Source organism: Salvelinus alpinus, chromosome 1 (assembly GCF_045679555.1).
Source record: "Salvelinus alpinus chromosome 1, SLU_Salpinus.1, whole genome shotgun sequence".
In the NCBI taxonomy this organism is placed as follows: domain Eukaryota; kingdom Metazoa; phylum Chordata; class Actinopteri; order Salmoniformes; family Salmonidae; genus Salvelinus; species Salvelinus alpinus.
Window position 1 is genome coordinate 107,175,856 of NC_092086.1, and position 17,184 is coordinate 107,193,039.

General features: G+C 44.3%; 1 protein-coding gene across 3 annotated transcripts in view; it reads left to right on the plus strand.

Moving 5' to 3' along the window:
- Positions 1-17,184, plus strand: part of LOC139538258 (rab GTPase-activating protein 1-like) — a 175,538-nt gene that overhangs the window by 14,136 nt on the left and 144,218 nt on the right. For 2 of the 3 annotated variants that reach the window (XM_071340122.1, XM_071340109.1), the window contains exons 3-5: positions 12,930-12,959; positions 13,841-14,141; positions 14,621-14,834. In XM_071340122.1, coding sequence (XP_071196223.1) covers positions 12,930-12,959; positions 13,841-14,141; positions 14,621-14,834 — 545 coding nt within the window. The remainder of the gene's footprint in view (positions 1-12,929; positions 12,960-13,840; positions 14,142-14,620; positions 14,835-17,184) is intronic. The other variant, XM_071340116.1, reaches the window with a different exon arrangement.

Sequence of the window (17,184 nt, forward strand, 5' to 3'; positions counted from 1 at the left end):
GGAGATTATTCCACAAGTCCCTCTGCATGCACATCACTGACAACCTGAAATGGTCACTTCACACAGACGGCGTGGTGAAGAAGGTGCAACAGCAGCGCCTCTTCAACCTCAGGAGGCTGAATACATTTGTCTTGGCCCCTAAGTCCCTCACGAGCTACTGCAGATGCACCATTCAACTCAACTGACATTACAAGATAATATACTCATTGCATGAGCCACATCAGTTAAAATCATTTGAATGAAATTCTCCATTACCATGGAAATTATTGCATCACAATACCAGGCGGCTGCGAGTGTACCCATGAGTTTACCAGTCAAGTTGCCAGGGTTAGAGGTGCCAAGCCCATTCAATTCATCGTTTGCTACAACACCTTGCTTGTTTCAGCAAGGGGCAACAAAGTTTCATCACGTTGTTACGAGTCCATGTTATCGCAGAAACGGACTCAACCGCATGAATGACCGGCCATCCCGTCTTCAGCCAGCAGTTCGTAGGGGGGGGGGGGGGGGGTTAGAGATAATGTTTTTTGGGGGGGTTATGCCGGTTATTTATCCATAACCGTCGGTTACACGGTTATAGAGCAGTTGTGCCAGCCCTACTGTTCATGTGGGTCTGTACCATTTTATGCTGTCAAAGGGAAAACTAGCCTACAGTACATTTTCATTAGCCTATATTTACAGTGTCAGTACAGCACATCCATTAAGAGGAGAGGAAGCCAATGATGTACTGTAAATAAACATGAATACACTGTAGTCTATGTATGTCTATGGAGGAAGCTGCTGAGGGCAGACATTCAGGAGATTCATCAATCCTGTGTGTCTTTATGGTGTCAGGTTCTCTGGGCTGGGTGGGGGAATTATTCTCCATTTAAGATTTTAATCTCTCTCGCACTTTTTCTTTCTCTCTTTCTTTCTCTCTCTTTCTTTCTCTCTCTCTCCTCTCTCTCTTTTTCTTTCGCTCTTATTTCTTTCTCTCTCTCACTCTCACTCACTCTCACTCTCCATCCTAACAAACACTCATACTGTACAGCCTATCAGGCTGTAGGCCACATCCCAGTGATATCATACTGTACAGCCTATCAGGCTGTAGGCCACATCCCAGTGATATCATACTGTATGTGTTATCAGTCTGTAGGCCACATCCCAGTGATATCATACTGTATGTGTTATCAGGCTGTAGGCCACATCCCAGTGATATCATACTGTATGTGTTATCAGGCTGTAGGCCACACCCCAGTGATATCATACTGTATGTGTTATCAGGCTGTAGGCCACATCCCAGTGATATCATACTGTATGTGTTATCAGGCTGTAGGCCACATCCCAGTGATATCATACTGTATGTGTTATCAGTCTGTAGGCCACATCCCAGTGATATCATACTGTATGTGTTATCAGGCTGTAGGCCACATCCCAGTGATATCATACTGTATGTGTTATCAGTCTGTAGGCCACATCCCAGTGATATCATACTGTATGTGTTATCAGGCTGTAGGCCACACCCCAGTGATATCATACTGTATGTGTTATCAGGCTGTAGGTCACATCCCAGTGATATCATACTGTATGTGTTATCAGGCTGTAGGTCACATCCCAGTGATATCATACTGTATGTGTTATCAGGCTGTAGGTCACATCCCAGTGATATCATACTGTATGTGTTATCAGGCTGTAGGCCACACCCCAGTGATATCATACTGTATGTGTTATCAGGCTGTAGGTCACATCCCAGTGATATCATACTGTATGTGTTATCAGTCTGTAGGCCACATCCCAGTGATATCATACTGTATGTGTTATCAGTCTGTAGGCCACATCCCAGTGATATCATACTGTATGTGTTATCAGTCTGTAGGCCACATCCCAGTGATATCATACTGTATGTGTTATCAGGCTGTAGGCCACATCCCAGTGATATCATACTGTATGTGTTATCAGGCTGTAGGCCACACCCCAGTGATATCATACTGTATGTGTTATCAGGCTGTAGGTCACATCCCAGTGATATCATACTGTATGTGTTATCAGTCTGTAGGCCACATCCCAGTGATATCATACTGTACATGTTATCAGTCTGTAGGCCACATCCCAGTGATATCATACTGTACATGTTATCAGGCTGTAGGCCACATCCCAGTGATATCATACTGTACATGTTATCAGGCTGTAGGCCACATCCCAGTGATATCATACTGTACATGTTATCAGTCTGTAGGCCACATCCCAGTGATATCATACTGTATGTGTTATCAGGCTGTAGGTCACATCCCAGTGATATCATACTGTATGTGTTATCAGGCTGTAGGCCACACCCCAGTGATATCATACTGTATGTGTTATCAGGCTGTAGGCCACATCCCAGTGATATCATACTGTATGTGTTATCAGTCTGTAGGCCACATCCCAGTGATATCATACTGTACATGGTATCAGTCTGTAGGCCACATCCCAGTGATATCATACTGTACATGGTATCAGTCTGTAGGTCACATCCCAGTGATATCATACTGTATGTGTTATCAGTCTGTAGGCCACATCCCAGTGATATCATACTGTACATGGTATCAGTCTGTAGGCCACATCCCAGTGATATCATACTGTATGTGTTATCAGGCTGTAGGCCACATCCCAGTGATATCATACTGTATGTGTTATCAGTCTGTAGGCCACATCCCAGTGATATCATACTGTACATGGTATCAGTCTGTAGGCCACATCCCAGTGATATCATACTGTACATGGTATCAGTCTGTAGGCCACATCCCAGTGATATCATACTGTATGTGTTATCAGTCTGTAGGTCACACCCCAGTGATATCATACTGTACATGGTATCAGTCTGTAGGCCACATCCCAGTGATATCATACTGTACATGGTATCAGTCTGTAGGCCACATCCCAGTGATATCATACTGTACATGGTATCAGTCTGTAGGCCACATCCCAGTGATATCATACTGTACATGGTATCAGTCTGTAGGCCACATCCCAGTGATATCATACTGTACATGGTATCAGTCTGTAGGCCACATCCCAGTGATATCATACTGTACATGGTATCAGTCTGTAGGCCACATCCCAGTGATATCATACTGTACATGGTATCAGTCTGTAGGCCACATCCCAGTGATATCATACTGTATGTGTTATCAGTCTGTAGGCCACATCCCAGTGATATCATACTGTACATGGTATCAGTCTGTAGGCCACATCCCAGTGATATCATACTGTACATGGTATCAGTCTGTAGGCCACATCCCAGTGATATCATACTGTACATGTTATCAGGCTGTAGGTCACACCCCAGTGATCTCAATTTATTCTTCTGTGTATTTGTCGCCTAATGTTTATTAAAATAAATAAAAATGTATATATATATATATATATATATATATACACACAGCTCTGGAAAAGTCGAGACCACTGCAAAATTATCATTTTCTGTATGTAAACTTCCGACTTCAACTGTAATAATATATATATATATAATGTGTGTATGTGTGTGTGTGTATATATATATATAATGTGTATGTATGTATAGTTGAAGTCTGAATTTTACATACTTAGGTTGGAGTCATTAAAACTCGTTTTTCAACCACTCCACAAATTTTTTGTTAACAAACTATAGTTTTGGCAAGTTGGTTAGGACATCTACTTTGTGCATGACACAAGTAATTTTTCCAACAATTGTTTACAGACAGATTATTTCACTGTATCACAATTCCAGTTGGTCAGATGTTTACATACACTAAGTTGACTGTGCCTTTAAACAGCTTGGAAAATGATGTCATGGCTTTAGAAGCTTCTGATAGGCTAATTGACATAATTTGAGTCAATTGGAGGTGTACCTGTAGATGTATTTCAAGGCCTACCTTCAAACTCAATGCCTCTTTGCTTGACATCATGGGAAAATCAAAAGAAATCAGCCAAGACCTCAGAAAAAAATTGTAGACCTCCACAAGTCTGTTCATCCTTAGGAGCAATTTCCAAACGCCTGAAGGTACCATGTTCATCTGTAGAAACAATAGTACGCAAGTATAAACACCATGGGACCACGCAGCCGTCATATTGCTCAGGAAGGAGACGCGGTCGGTCTCCTAGAGATGAACGTACTTTGGTGCGAAAAGTGCCAATCAATCCCAGAACAACAGCAAAGGACCTTGTGAAGATGCTGGAGGAAACAGGTACAAAAGTATCTGTATCCACAGTAAAACGTGTCCTATATCGACATAACCTGAAAGGCCGCTCAGCAAGGAAGAAGCAACTGCTCCAAAACCACTATAAAAAAGCCAGAGTACGGTTTGCAACTGCACATGAGGACAAAGATCGTACTTTTTGGAGAAATGTCCTCTGGTCCTCATACACCTCAGCCAAATACATTTAAACTCCGTTTTTCACGATTCCTGACATTTAATCCTAGTAAAAATTCACTGTTTTAGGTCAGTTAGGATCACCACTTTATTTTAAGAATGAGAAATGTCAGAATAATAGTAGAGAGAATGATTTATTTCAGCTTTTATTTCTTTCATCACATTCCCAGTGGGTCAGAAGTTTACATACAATCAATTTGTATTTGGTAGCAATCAATCAATCAATCAATTTTATTTTATATAGCCCTTCGTACATCAGCTAATATCTCGAAGTGCTGTACAGACACCCAGCCTAAAACCCCAAACAGCTAGTAATGCAGGTGTAGAAGCACGGTGGCTAGGAAAAACTCCCTAGAAAGGCCAAAACCTAGGAAGAAACCTAGAGAGGAACCAGGCTATGAGGGGTGGCCAGTCCTCTTCTGGCTGTGCCGGGTGGAGATTATAACAGAACTATGCCAAGATGTTCAAAAATGTTCATAAGTGACAAGCATGGTCAAATAATAATCATGAATAATTTTCAGTTGGCTTTTCATAGCCGATCATCAAGAGTTGAAAAACAACAGGTCTGGGACAGGTGGCGGTTCCATAACCGCAGGCAGAACAGCTGAAACTGGAATAGCAGCAAGGCCAGGCGGACTGGGGACAGCAAGGAGTCACCACGGGCGGCAGTCCCGACGCATGGTCCTAGGGCCCAGGTCCTCCGAGAGAAAGAAAGAGAGAAGGAGAAAATTAGAGAGAGCCAAGATTTTCAAAATTTCCATAAATGACAAGCATGGTCAAATAATAATCAGGAATAAATCTCAGTTGGCTTTTCATAGCCGATCATTAAGAGTTGAAAACAGCAGGTCTGGGACAGGTAGGGGTTCCATGACCGCAGGCAGAACAGTTGAAACTGGAATAGCAGCAAGGCCAGGCGGACTGGGGACAGCAAGGAGTCACCACGGCCGGTAGTCCCGACGTATGGTCCTAGGGCTCAGGTCCTCCGAGAGAAAGAAAGAGAGAAGGAGAAAATTAGAGAGAGCCAAGATTTTCAAAATGTTCATAAATGACAAGCATGGTCAAATAATAATCAGGAGTAAATCTCAGTTGGCTTTTCATAGCCGATCATTAAGAGTTGAAAACAGCAGGTCTGGGACAGGTAGGGGTTCCGTAACCACAGGCAGAACAGTTGAAACTGGAATAGCAGCAAGGCCAGGCGGACTGGGGACAGCAAGGTGTCATCATGCCCGGTAGTCCTGACGTATGGTCCTAGGGCTCAGGTTCTCAGAGAGAAAGAGAGAACGAGAGAATTAGAGAGAGCATACTTAAATTCACACAGGACACTGGATAAGACAGGAGAAGTACTCCAGGTAACCAACTGACCCTAGCCCCCCGACACAAACTACTGCAGCATAAATACTGGAGGCTGAGACAGGAGCGGTCAGGAGACACTGTGGCCCCATCCGAAGAAACCCCCGGACAGGGCCAAATAGGAAGGATATAACCCCACCCACTTTGCCAAAGCACAGCCCCCGCACCACTAGAGGGAAATCCTCAACCACCAACTTACGATCCTGAGACAAGGCCGAGTATAGCCCACAAAGGTCTCCACCACAGCACAAACCAAGGGGGGGCGCCAACCCAGACAGGAAGATCACGTCAGTAACTCAACCCACTCAAGTGACGCACCCCTCCTAGGGACGGCATGAAAGAGCACCAGCAAGCCAGTGACTCAGCCCCTGTAACAGGGTTAGAGGCAGAGAATCCCAGTGGAGAGAGGGGAACCGGCCTGGCAGAGACAGCAAGGGCGGTTCGTTGCTCCAGAGCCTTTCCGTTCACCTTCACACTCCTGGGCCAGGCTACACTCAATCATATGACCTACTGAAGAGATAAGTCTTCAGTAAAGACTTAAAGGTTGAGACCGAGTCTGCGTCTCTCACATGGGTAGGCAGACTGTTCCATAAAAATGGAGATCTATAGGAGAAAGCCCTGCCTCCCGCTGTTTGCTTAGAAATTCTAGGGACAATTAGGAGGCCTGCGTCTTGTGACCGTAGCGTACGTATTGGTATGTACGGCAGGACCAACTCGGAAAGATAGGTAGGAGCAAGCCCATGTAACGCTTTATAGGTTAACAGTAAAACCTTGAAATCAGCCCTTGCCTTAACAGGAAGCCAGTGTAGGGAAGCTAGCACTGGAGTAATATGATCAAATTTCTTGGTTCTAGTCAGGATTCTAGCAGCCGTATTTAGCACTAACTGAAGTTTATTTAGTGCTTTATCCGGGTAGCCGGAAAGTAGAGCATTGCAGTAGTCTAACCTAGAAGTAACAAATGCATGGATTAATTTTTCTGCATCATTTTTGGACAGAACATTTCTGATTTTTGCAATGTTACGTAGATGGAAAAAAGCTGTCCTTGAAACAGTCTTGATATGTTCGTCAAAAGAGAGATCAGGGTCAAGAGTAACGCCGAGGTCCTTCACAGTTTTATTTGAGACGACTTTACAACCATCAAGATGAATTGTCAGATTTAACAGAAGATCTCTTTGTTTCTTGGGACCTAGAACAAGCATCTCTGTTTTGTCCGAGTTTAAAAGTAGAAAGTTTTCAGCCATCCACTTCCTTATGTCTGAAACACAGGCTTCTAGCGAGGGCAATTTTGGGGCTTCACCATGTTTCATTGAAATGTACAGCTGTGTGTCATCCGCATAGCAGTGAAAGTTAACATTATGTTTTCGAATAACATCCCCAAGAGGTAAAATATATAGTGAAAACAATAGTGGTCCTAAAACGGAACCTTGAGGAACACCGAAATGTACAGTTGATTTGTCAGAGGACAGACCATTCACAGAGACAAACTGATATCTTTCCGACAGGTAAGATCTAAACCAGGCCAGAACTTGTCCGTGTAGACCAATTTGGGTTTCCAGTCTCTCCAAAAGAATGTGGTGATCGATGGTGTCAAAGGCAGCACTAAGGTCTAGTAGCACGAGGACAGATGCAGAGCCTCGGTCTGACGCCATTAAAAGGTCATTTACCACCTTCACAAGTGCAGTCTCAGTGCTATGATGGGGTCTAAAACCAGACTGAAGCATTTCGTATACATTATTTGTCTTCAGAAAGGCAGTGAGTTGCTGCGCAACAGCTTTTTCTAAAATCTTTGAGAGGAATGGAAGATTCGATATAGGCCGATAGTTTTTTATATTTTCCGGGTCAAGGTTTGGCTTTTTCAAGAGAGGCTTTATCACTGCCACTTTTAGTGAGTTTGGTACACATCCGGTGGATAGAGAGCTGTTTATTATGTTCAACATAGGAGGGCCAAGCACAGGAAGCAGCTCCTTCAGCAGTTTAGTAGGAATAGGATCCAGTATGCAGCTTGAAGGTTTAGAGGCCATGATTATTTTCATCATTGTGTCAAGAGATATAGTACTAAAACACTTAAGTGTCTCTCCCGATCCCAGGCCCTCGCAGAGCTGTGCAGATCCAGGACAGCTAAGCCCTGGAGGAATACGCAGATTCAAAGAGGAGTCCGTAATTTGCTTTCTAATGGTCATGATCTTTTCCTCAAAGAAGTTCATGAATTTATTACTGCTGAAGTGAAAGCCATCCTCTCTTGGGGAATGCTGCTTTTTAGTTAGTTTCGCAACAGTATCAAAAATAAATTTTGGATTGTTCTTATTTTCCTCGATTAAGTTGGAAAAGTAGGATGAGCGAGCAGCAGTGAGGGCTCTTCGGTACTGCACGGTACTGTCTTTCCAAGCTAGTCGGAAGACTTCCAGTTTGGTGTGGCGCCATTTCCGTTCCAATTTCCTGGAAGCTTGCTTCAAAGCTCGGGTATTTTCTGTATACCAGGGAGCTAGTTTCTTATGACAAATGTTTTTCGTTTTTAGGGGTGCAACTGCATCTAGGGTATTGCGCAAGGTTAAATTGAGTTCCTCAGTTAGGTGGTTAACTGATTTTTGTCCTCTGACGTCCTTGGGTAGGCAGAAGGAGTCTGGAAGGGCATCAAGGAATTTTTGTGTTGTCTGAGAATTTATAGCACGACTTTTGATGCTCCTTGGTTGGGGTCTGAGCAGATTATTTGTTGCGATTGCAAACGTAATAAAATGGTGGTCCGATAATCCAGGATTATGTGGAAAAACATTAAGATCTACAACATTTATTCCATGGGACAAAACTAGGTCCAGAGTATGACTGTGGCAGTGAGTAGGTCCAGAGACATGTTGGACAAAACCCACTGAGTCGATAATGGCTCCGAAAGACTTTTGGAGTGGGTCTGTGGACTTCTCCATGTGAATATTAAAATCACCAAAAATTAGAATATGATCTGCTATGACTACAAGGTCTGATAGGAATTCAGGAAACTCAGAGAGGAACGCTGTATATGGCCCAGGAGGCCTGTAAACAGTAGCTATAAAAAGTGATTGAGTAGGCTGCATAGATTTCATGACTAGAAGCTCAAAAGACGAAAACGCCATTTTTTTTTTTGTAAATTGAAATTTGCTATCGTAAATGTTAGCAACACCTCCGCCTTTGCGGGATGCACGGGGGATATGGTCACTAGTGTAACCAGGAGGTGAGGCCTCATTTAACACAGTAAATTCATCAGGCTTAAGCCATGTTTCAGTCAGGCCAATCACATCAAGATTATGATCAGTGATTAGTTCATTGACTATGACTGCCTTTGAAGTGAGGGATCTAACATTAAGTAACCCTATTTTGAGATGTGAGGTATCACGATCTCTTTCAATGATGGCAGGAATGGAGGAGGTCTTTATCCTAATAAGATTGCTAAGGCGAACACCGCCATGTTTAGTTTTGCCCAACCTAGGTTGAGGCACAGACACAGTCTCAATGGGTATGGCTGAGCTGACTACACTGACTGTGCTATTGGCAGACTCCACTAAGCTGGCAGGTTGGCTAACAGCCTGCTGCCTGGCCTGCACCCTATTTCATTGTGGGGCTAGAGGAGTTAGAGCCCTGTCTATGTTGGTAGATAAGATGAGAGCACCCCTCCAGCTAGGATGGAGTCCGTCACTCCTCAGCAGGTCAGGCTTGGTCCTGTTTGTGGGTGAGTCCCAGAAAGAGGGCCAATTATCTACAAATTCTATCTTTTGGGAGGGGCAGAAAACAGTTTTCAACCAGCGATTGAGTGCTGAGACTCTGCTGTAGAGCTCGTCACTCCCCCTAACTGGGAGGGGGCCAGAGACAATTACTCGATGCCGACACATCTTTCTAGCTGATTTACACGCTGAAGCTATGTTGCACTTGGTGACCTCTGACTGTTTCATCCTAACATCGTTGGTGCCGACGTGGATAACAATATCTCTATACTCTCTACACTCGCCAGATTTAGCTTTAGCCAGCACCATCTTTAGATTAGCCTTAACGTCGGTAGCCCTGCCCCCTGGTAAACAGTGTATGATCGCTGGGTGATTCGCTTTAAGTCTAATACTGCGGGTAATGGAGTCGCCAATGACTAGGGTTTTCAATTTGTCAGAGCTAATGGTGGGAGCCTTCGGCGTCTCAGACCCCGTAACGGGAGGAGTAGAGACAAGAGAAGACTCAGACTCAGACTCCGACTCGCTACATAATGGGGAGAACCGGTTGAAAGTTTCTGTCGGCTGAATGAGCGACACCGGTTGAGCATTCCAACAGCATTTCCCTCCAGAAGCCATGAGAAAGTTGTCCGGCTGCGGGGACTGTGCGGGGGGATTTATACTAACGTTACTATCTGTACTTACTGGTGGCACAGACGCTGTTTCTTCCTTTCCTACACTGAAATTACCCTTGCCTAACGATTGCGTCTGAAGCTGGGCTTGTAGCACAGCTATTCTCGCCGTAAGGCGATCGTTCTCCTGTATATTATGAGTACAGCGACTGCAATTAGAAGACATCATGTTAATGTTACTACTTAGCTTCGGCTGTTGAAGGTGTTGACGAACCATGTCCAGATAAAGCGTTCGGAGTGAAAAAGTTGAATGAGGGAAAAAAGTTGCGATGGAAAAAAAATAAAAATATAAACGGTAATTAAAAACAAAAACAAAACAAAAAAACGTAAAGTTGTCAGCTAGCAAAGTAAAGTTGGCAGCAAAACGCACAGCAACAAAACGCACAGCAACACGTCTGCAGATTCAACAGGAAGTGACGCAGATTGCCTTTAAATGGTTTAATATGGGTCAAACATTTCGTGTAGCCTTCCACAAGCTTCCCACAATAAGTTGGGTGCATTTTGGCCCATTCCTCCTGACAGAGCTGGTGTAACTGTGTCAGGTTTGTATTTTTATTTTTTTTTTTTTTTTTATTTCACCTTTATTTAACCAGGTAGGCAAGTTGAGACCATGTTCTCATTTACAACTGGGACCTGGCCAAGAAAAAGCAAAGCAGTTTGACACATACAACAACACAGAGTTACACATTGAATAGAGTTACACATGGACTAAACAAACATACAGTCAAAAAAATAGAAAGAAAAGTCTATATACAGTGTGTGCAAATGAGGTAAGATTAGGGAGGTAAGGCAATAAATAAGCCATGGTGGCAAAGTAATTACAATATAGCAATTAAACACTGGAATGGTAGATGTGCAGAAGATGAATGTGCAAGTAGAGATACTGGGGTGCAAAGGAGCAAGATGAATAAATAAATACAGTATGGGGATGAGGTAGTTGGATGGGCAATTTACAGATGGGCTATGTACAGGTGCAGTGATCTGTGAGCTGCTTTGACAGCTGGTGCTTAAAGCTAGTGAGGGAGATATGTGTCTCCAGCTTCAGTGATTTTTGCAGTTCGTTCCAGTCATTGAACTGAACATCAGAGAACTGCTGCCAATGACAGGAACGGCTTTCTTGCTTGCACACGCTTTTTCAGTTCTGCCCACACATTTTCTATAGGGTTGAGGTCAGGGCGTTGTGATGGCCACTCCAATACCTTGACTTTGTTGTCCTTAAGCCATTTTGCCACAACTTTGGAAGTATGCTTTGGGTCATTGTCCATTTGGAAGACCCATTTGCGACCAAGCTTCAACTTCCTGACTGATGTCTTGAGATGTTGCTTTAATATATCCACATCATTTTCCTCCCTCATGATGCCATCTATTTTGTGAAGTGCACCAGTCCCTCCTGCAGCAAAGCACCCCCACAACATCATGCTGCCACCCCCGTGCTTCACGGTTGGGATGGTGTTCTTCGGCTTGCAAGCCTCCCCCCTTTTCCTCCAAACATAACAGTGGTCATTATGGCCAAACAGTTCTATTTTTGTTTCATCAGACCAGAGGACATTTCTCCAAAAAGTACAATCTTTGTCCTCATGTGCAGTTGCAAACCGTAGTCTGGCTTTTTTATGGTGGTTTTGGAGCAGTGGCTTCTTCCTTGCTGAGCGGGCTTTCAGGTTATGTCGATATAGGACTTGTTTTACTGTGGATATAGATAGTTTTGTACCTGTTTCCTCCAGCATCTTCACAAAGTCCTTTGCTGTTGTTCTGGGATTGATTTGCACCGAAGTACGTTCATCTCTAGGAGACAGAACGCGTCTCCTTCCTGAGCGGTATGACGGCTGCGTGGTCCCATGGTGTTTATACTTGGGTACTATTGTTTGTACAGATGAACGTTGTACCTTCAGGCGTTTGGATATTGCTCCCAAGGATGGACCAGACTTGTGGAGGTCTACAATTTTTTTTCCTGAGGTCTTGGCTGATTTCTTTAGTTTTTCCCATGATGTCAAGCAAAGAGGCACTGAGTTTGAAGGTAGGCCTTGAAATACATATACAGGTACACCCCCAATTGACTCAAATTGTCAATTAGCCTATCAGAAGCTTCTAAATTCATGACATCATTTTCTGGAATTTTCCAAACTGTTTAAAGGCAAAGTCAACTTAGTGTATGTAAACTTCTGACCCACTGGAATTGTGATACAGTGAAATAATCTGTCTGTAAACAATTGTTGGAAAAATTACTTGTGTCATGCACAAAGTAGATGTCCTAACCGACTTGCCAAAACTATAATTTGTTAACAAGAAATTTGTGGATTGGTTGAAAAACAAGTTTTAATGACTCCAACCTAAGTGTATGTAAACTTCTGACTTCAACTGTATATATATATGTATATACATACACACACACACTATATACACACACGTAATATACAGACATAATATGTGTATGTGTGCATATATATATATATATATATGTGTTTGTTAACATTTATGTTCATGTTAGTTTACCCTTAAATGTTTTACTTTACTTGGTGCCTCTGGACAGACCCATCTTGGGATGATGTAGTGCTCTGACTTCACCAGCAGGTGGTGCTAGTGGACTACTGAAATGACTATACCCAGCTATTCAGGGGCAGGCTACTCAGTCTACTGAATTTCCTTGGGTTGAGATAGAAGATATTTAGACTAGCCTAAGGAATGTTAAAATTTAAACTCACACGCTTCAACTCCAACTGTACACATCATCACCATATCTATTAATCAGCAGAATTGATTAGAAAATAAACTTCCCTGTTGTTACAGTCTCTTCTCCCCAAGCCCACTAGGTAGAGGGATGTAGCACATTGTGTCTAAATTTGTTGTTTGTTACGCAGGTGATTTCTGAGGAAGGGGTCAGCTTTAAGGTCAGTTTATATCTCTTTTTCTCACTCTGTGCTGTGATTCTGTGGTGACACTGTCTGTGCTCGGTGAGGCTCTAAGTGTTTTTGATTGGCTGTTGAATGATTTGAAGGCCCTAGATTGTCTTGTGATGAGGTAGCAGCTAGCTCAGTTGCTCTGGAGCAAGTTCTTGTTCTAGCTATCAGTCCCGGGCTTTAGGGCCAGACCCCCAGTCAGTCACCCAGCCACCTCTCCTGAGTTCCCCCTCTTGCAGCCTTGTCCGCCACTTTAGGGTGTGATGCGCTGTTATACTTCTGCTGTAGGCTGAGAACTATGCTTCGCAGTCTTCACTAGTTGGTGTTGCAGTTTTTCTGCCCCTCTGTTACTGTAATGTCCTCTTTTGCTTAGCTTCTGTCGGCTCGATGAACTTGGCACCTGTAGATAGTGAGAATGTGCTTTCTCTTCTTCGATAGGCTACAATTTATAAACAGACATACCAGAAGTAGTATCTAGACACTTGTTAACCCACCTGTAGTGATCTAATGGATTCACAATACTAAATTAATTCACATACTAATCACCTGTTACTTCCTCTGTTTGATAAGTCTCTTTTCCCTCTCAATTCCCTTGTCAATCACTTGGAGAGAATCTCAAGATCAGTATAACATGTTAAACCTAGCCATTCAGTTAATTGGGGAGGAAAAAAGTTACTGAGGTTAATGAACTGTTTCTTAGGTAGCTTGATGAATGATAATGAACCTTGTATTTTGACCGTATTCCCCATCTGTGTGTGTATGTGTGTGTCTGGCTCTGGGATTCTCTGTTCGTGTGTGTCCGTCCGCCCTCTGACGGTCTGTGTCCGTCTGTTTGTGTGCGTCCATCCGCCTGACCGTGTGTGTGACAACAGATTGTGGGGAACGGCAGTGAGCAGCAGTTGCAGAAGGAGTTGGAGGATGTTCTGATGGACCCCTCTGTAGCTGACCAGATTCTGAGCGGTGGGGGTGGCGGTGGTGGCTGGGGAGACCGGGTGGGAGGGGGGGACCATGTGTCCCAGCCCACCACAGCAGTACCACTCCAGTCCGTGCACCAACCGTGCCCTGACCCCCTCAGCGACCCCCTCAACACCCCGCCAAAAGTTGAGATGGTTCTGCCCGTCCAATCCGCACAAGGTGCACAGGAGAGCGAGCTAAATGAACGATCGTACCGCGGTGAGTCATAGCAAGGATACCAAATCAATCCCTACACCGGGGGTAGGGAAACGTTTTGGCTCAAGGGCCACATCGGGGTTTACGGATTTGTTTGTCAAAATCTATTTGCGGTCTAGAAAAAGTGCTCATATCGGAAAATATATAGATCCCTTATCATTTGCACATGGTTATCTATCTATTTCTACACATTCAAGAGTGGCCTGGAGTGTTTTTTACCACAAAATAATAATCTCCAGCTGGCTGGATTGGATGGGCCCCTCCTCTACACCTTAGACACTTCTGTAGATATGAGAGAATTGGATAGATGTCACAACCTCGGTAATAGCTTCATCTTGTCTTCTGATTGGCTGGGTGGAAATATCAATTCTGTATATCCAATGTCCTAGGGGTAGGGTCTACGGTTAGATTTTGGATTCCGAGTTAATCTGATGTCTCTCCCTCTCACTAGACCCTCTCTGTGTGACCTTTGACTTCCACAGGGGATGAGTCGTCATCGGAGTGCAGCCCCAGTACGCCCATCCCAGACGAGGACAGTGTGGTCTTCAATAAGCTGACCTACCTGGGCTGTGCCTCGGTCAACGCCCCCCGCAGTGAGGTGGAAGCGCTCTGCATGATGACCGTCCTCAGAGGGCAGTGCCAGCTACCCCTGGACATCACCCTATCTGTGCCCGGCGTCTCAGAGGGCACCGTCAGGTCAGCACTGCTTGCCAAACAAACCAACACCGGAGAATATTGCGTGTGTGTCTGTGGTCCCATCCGGCTTGCCGGTGGTGCGTACTTGGCGTTACTCCTCCTCTCCTTTTATCTACTCCTCTTTCTTCTCCTTCTCTCTGCTCTCCTCTCCTTTTCTGCTTCCGTCTCCACTCCTGGCTCTCTCCTTCTCTCTGCTCTCCTCTCCTTTTCTGCTTCCGTCTCCACTCCTGGCTCTCTCCTTCTCTCTGCTCTCCTCTCCTTTTCTGCTTCCGTCTCCACTCCTGGCTCTCTCCTGCTCTCTGCTCTCCTCTCCTTTTCTACTTCCGTCTCCACTCCTGGCTCTCTCCTTCTCTCTGCTCTCCTCTCCTTTTCTGCTTCCGTCTCCACTCCTGGCTCTCTCCTTCTCTCTGCTCTTCTCTCCTTTTCTGCTTCCGTCTCCACTCCTGGCTCTCTCCTTCTCTCTGCTCTCCTCTCCTTTTCTGCTTCCGTCTCCAGTCCTGGCTCTCTCCTTCTCTCTGCTCTCCTCTCCTTTTCTGCTTCCGTCTCCACTCCTGGCTCTCTCCTTCTCTCTGCTCTCCTCTCCTTTTCTGCTTCCGTCTCCACTCCTGGCTCTCTCCTTCTCTCTGCTCTCCTCTCCTTTTCTGCTTCCGTCTCCACTCCTGGCTCTCTCCTGCTCTCTGCTCTCCTCTCCTTTTCTGCTTCCGTCTCCACTCCTGGCTCTCTCCTTCTCTCTGCTCTCCTCTCCTTTTCTGCTTCCGTCTCCAGTCCTGGCTCTCTCCTTCTCTCTGCTCTCCTCTCCTTTTCTGCTTCCGTCGCCACTCCTGGCTCTCTCCTTCTCTCTGCTCTCCTCTCCTTTTCTGCTTCCGTCACCACTCCTGGCTCTCACCTTTCCTCTGCTCCATTCTGTCCCTCATGCATCCCTACCTCACTCCCAGGATTCTGCCTCTTCTCTGTCTTGTAAGTAAGCCATACACTTATTATAAATATGATAGCTTATGCTTTTAAAGAGTTGCCTAACTAAAGAAAGTTAATTCAGGGTGATTTGACGTTAGCTAGCTAAGTTAACGTTACCTGACACTCTTGTCCCTACTCCACCTTTCTCTTTTGCTGCTGTGGCTGGAAATATTTCAATAAACTAATCTGAGAAAAAGAAAATCAAGCCAAAGACCGATAAATGTAACTATCTTGCTTGCACTTGATACAGTTCCAAACAAACTAGCTAGCTAACTTGCTAGACTAGTAACGTGAGTTAACCATGTGTCTATCATCAACATACTTGTCTATATTGGATAGCTAATTGCCGTCACAAATTGTGGCAGCAATATAATAGATCTGAATGATGCTAGAAGAGTTTTTAGGTTATAGCTAGCTTATGTAATTGGCCAGCTAACGTTAGTCAAACAAACAAGATAACGTACCTTTCTAGCTGTTTCTCACGCAGGTGCATTTTGAAGTGATTCAAGTGAATTGTGTTTGGCGCCTCAGAGCGTCTATTAAGCACTGGTCAGTGGCACGCTGTGTTTCTTCAGTGGCAGGCTGCCTGCCACAGCTCACACAGCTCACACAGCTCACACAGCTCACACAGCTCACACAGCTCACACAGCTAGATAACCACCAGAACTGTGTTGAATCCAGACGCATGATCTATTTACAAAAAAAAGCGAGTGTCCTTTAGAAGTAGGATTTTCTTTTGGTGTGGTGGCAATGATTCTGCCGTGGCGCAGTGCCATAGTTAAATGAACGCAGAGGAAACACTGGTATAAGGTGTGTATATGGTCTGTATCTAATCAAATGTTATTTTTCACATTGCCGAATACAACAAGTGTAGACTTTGCTGTGAAATACTTACTTACAAGCCCTTTCCCAACAATGCAGTTAAAAAGTACGAAAATTAACAAATAGATACAATAACGAGGCTATATACAGGCTATATACAAGGAGTACCGGTACCGAGTCAATGTACTGGAGTATGAGGTTGTTGGGGTGATTGATTGAAGTACTATGTACATGTAGGTTTAGTTAGGTGATTGATTGAAGTACTATGTACATGTAGGTAAGGGCTGAAATGCATCCAGGTAGCCATTTAATGAACTGTTCAACAGTCTTATGGCTTTGGGGTTGAAGCTGTTCAGGAGCCTTTTGGTCCCAGATTTGGTGCTCCGGTACCGCTTGCTGTTCGGTTGCAAAGAGAACAGACTGTGACTTGGGTATGTAGTCTGTATGTAGTCTGTATGTACTCTCTATGTAGTCTGTATGTACTCTCTATGTAGTCTGTATATACTCTGTATGTAGTCTGTATATACTCTATGTAGTCTGTATGTAGTCTGTTCAGGAGCCTTTTTTAAATTTA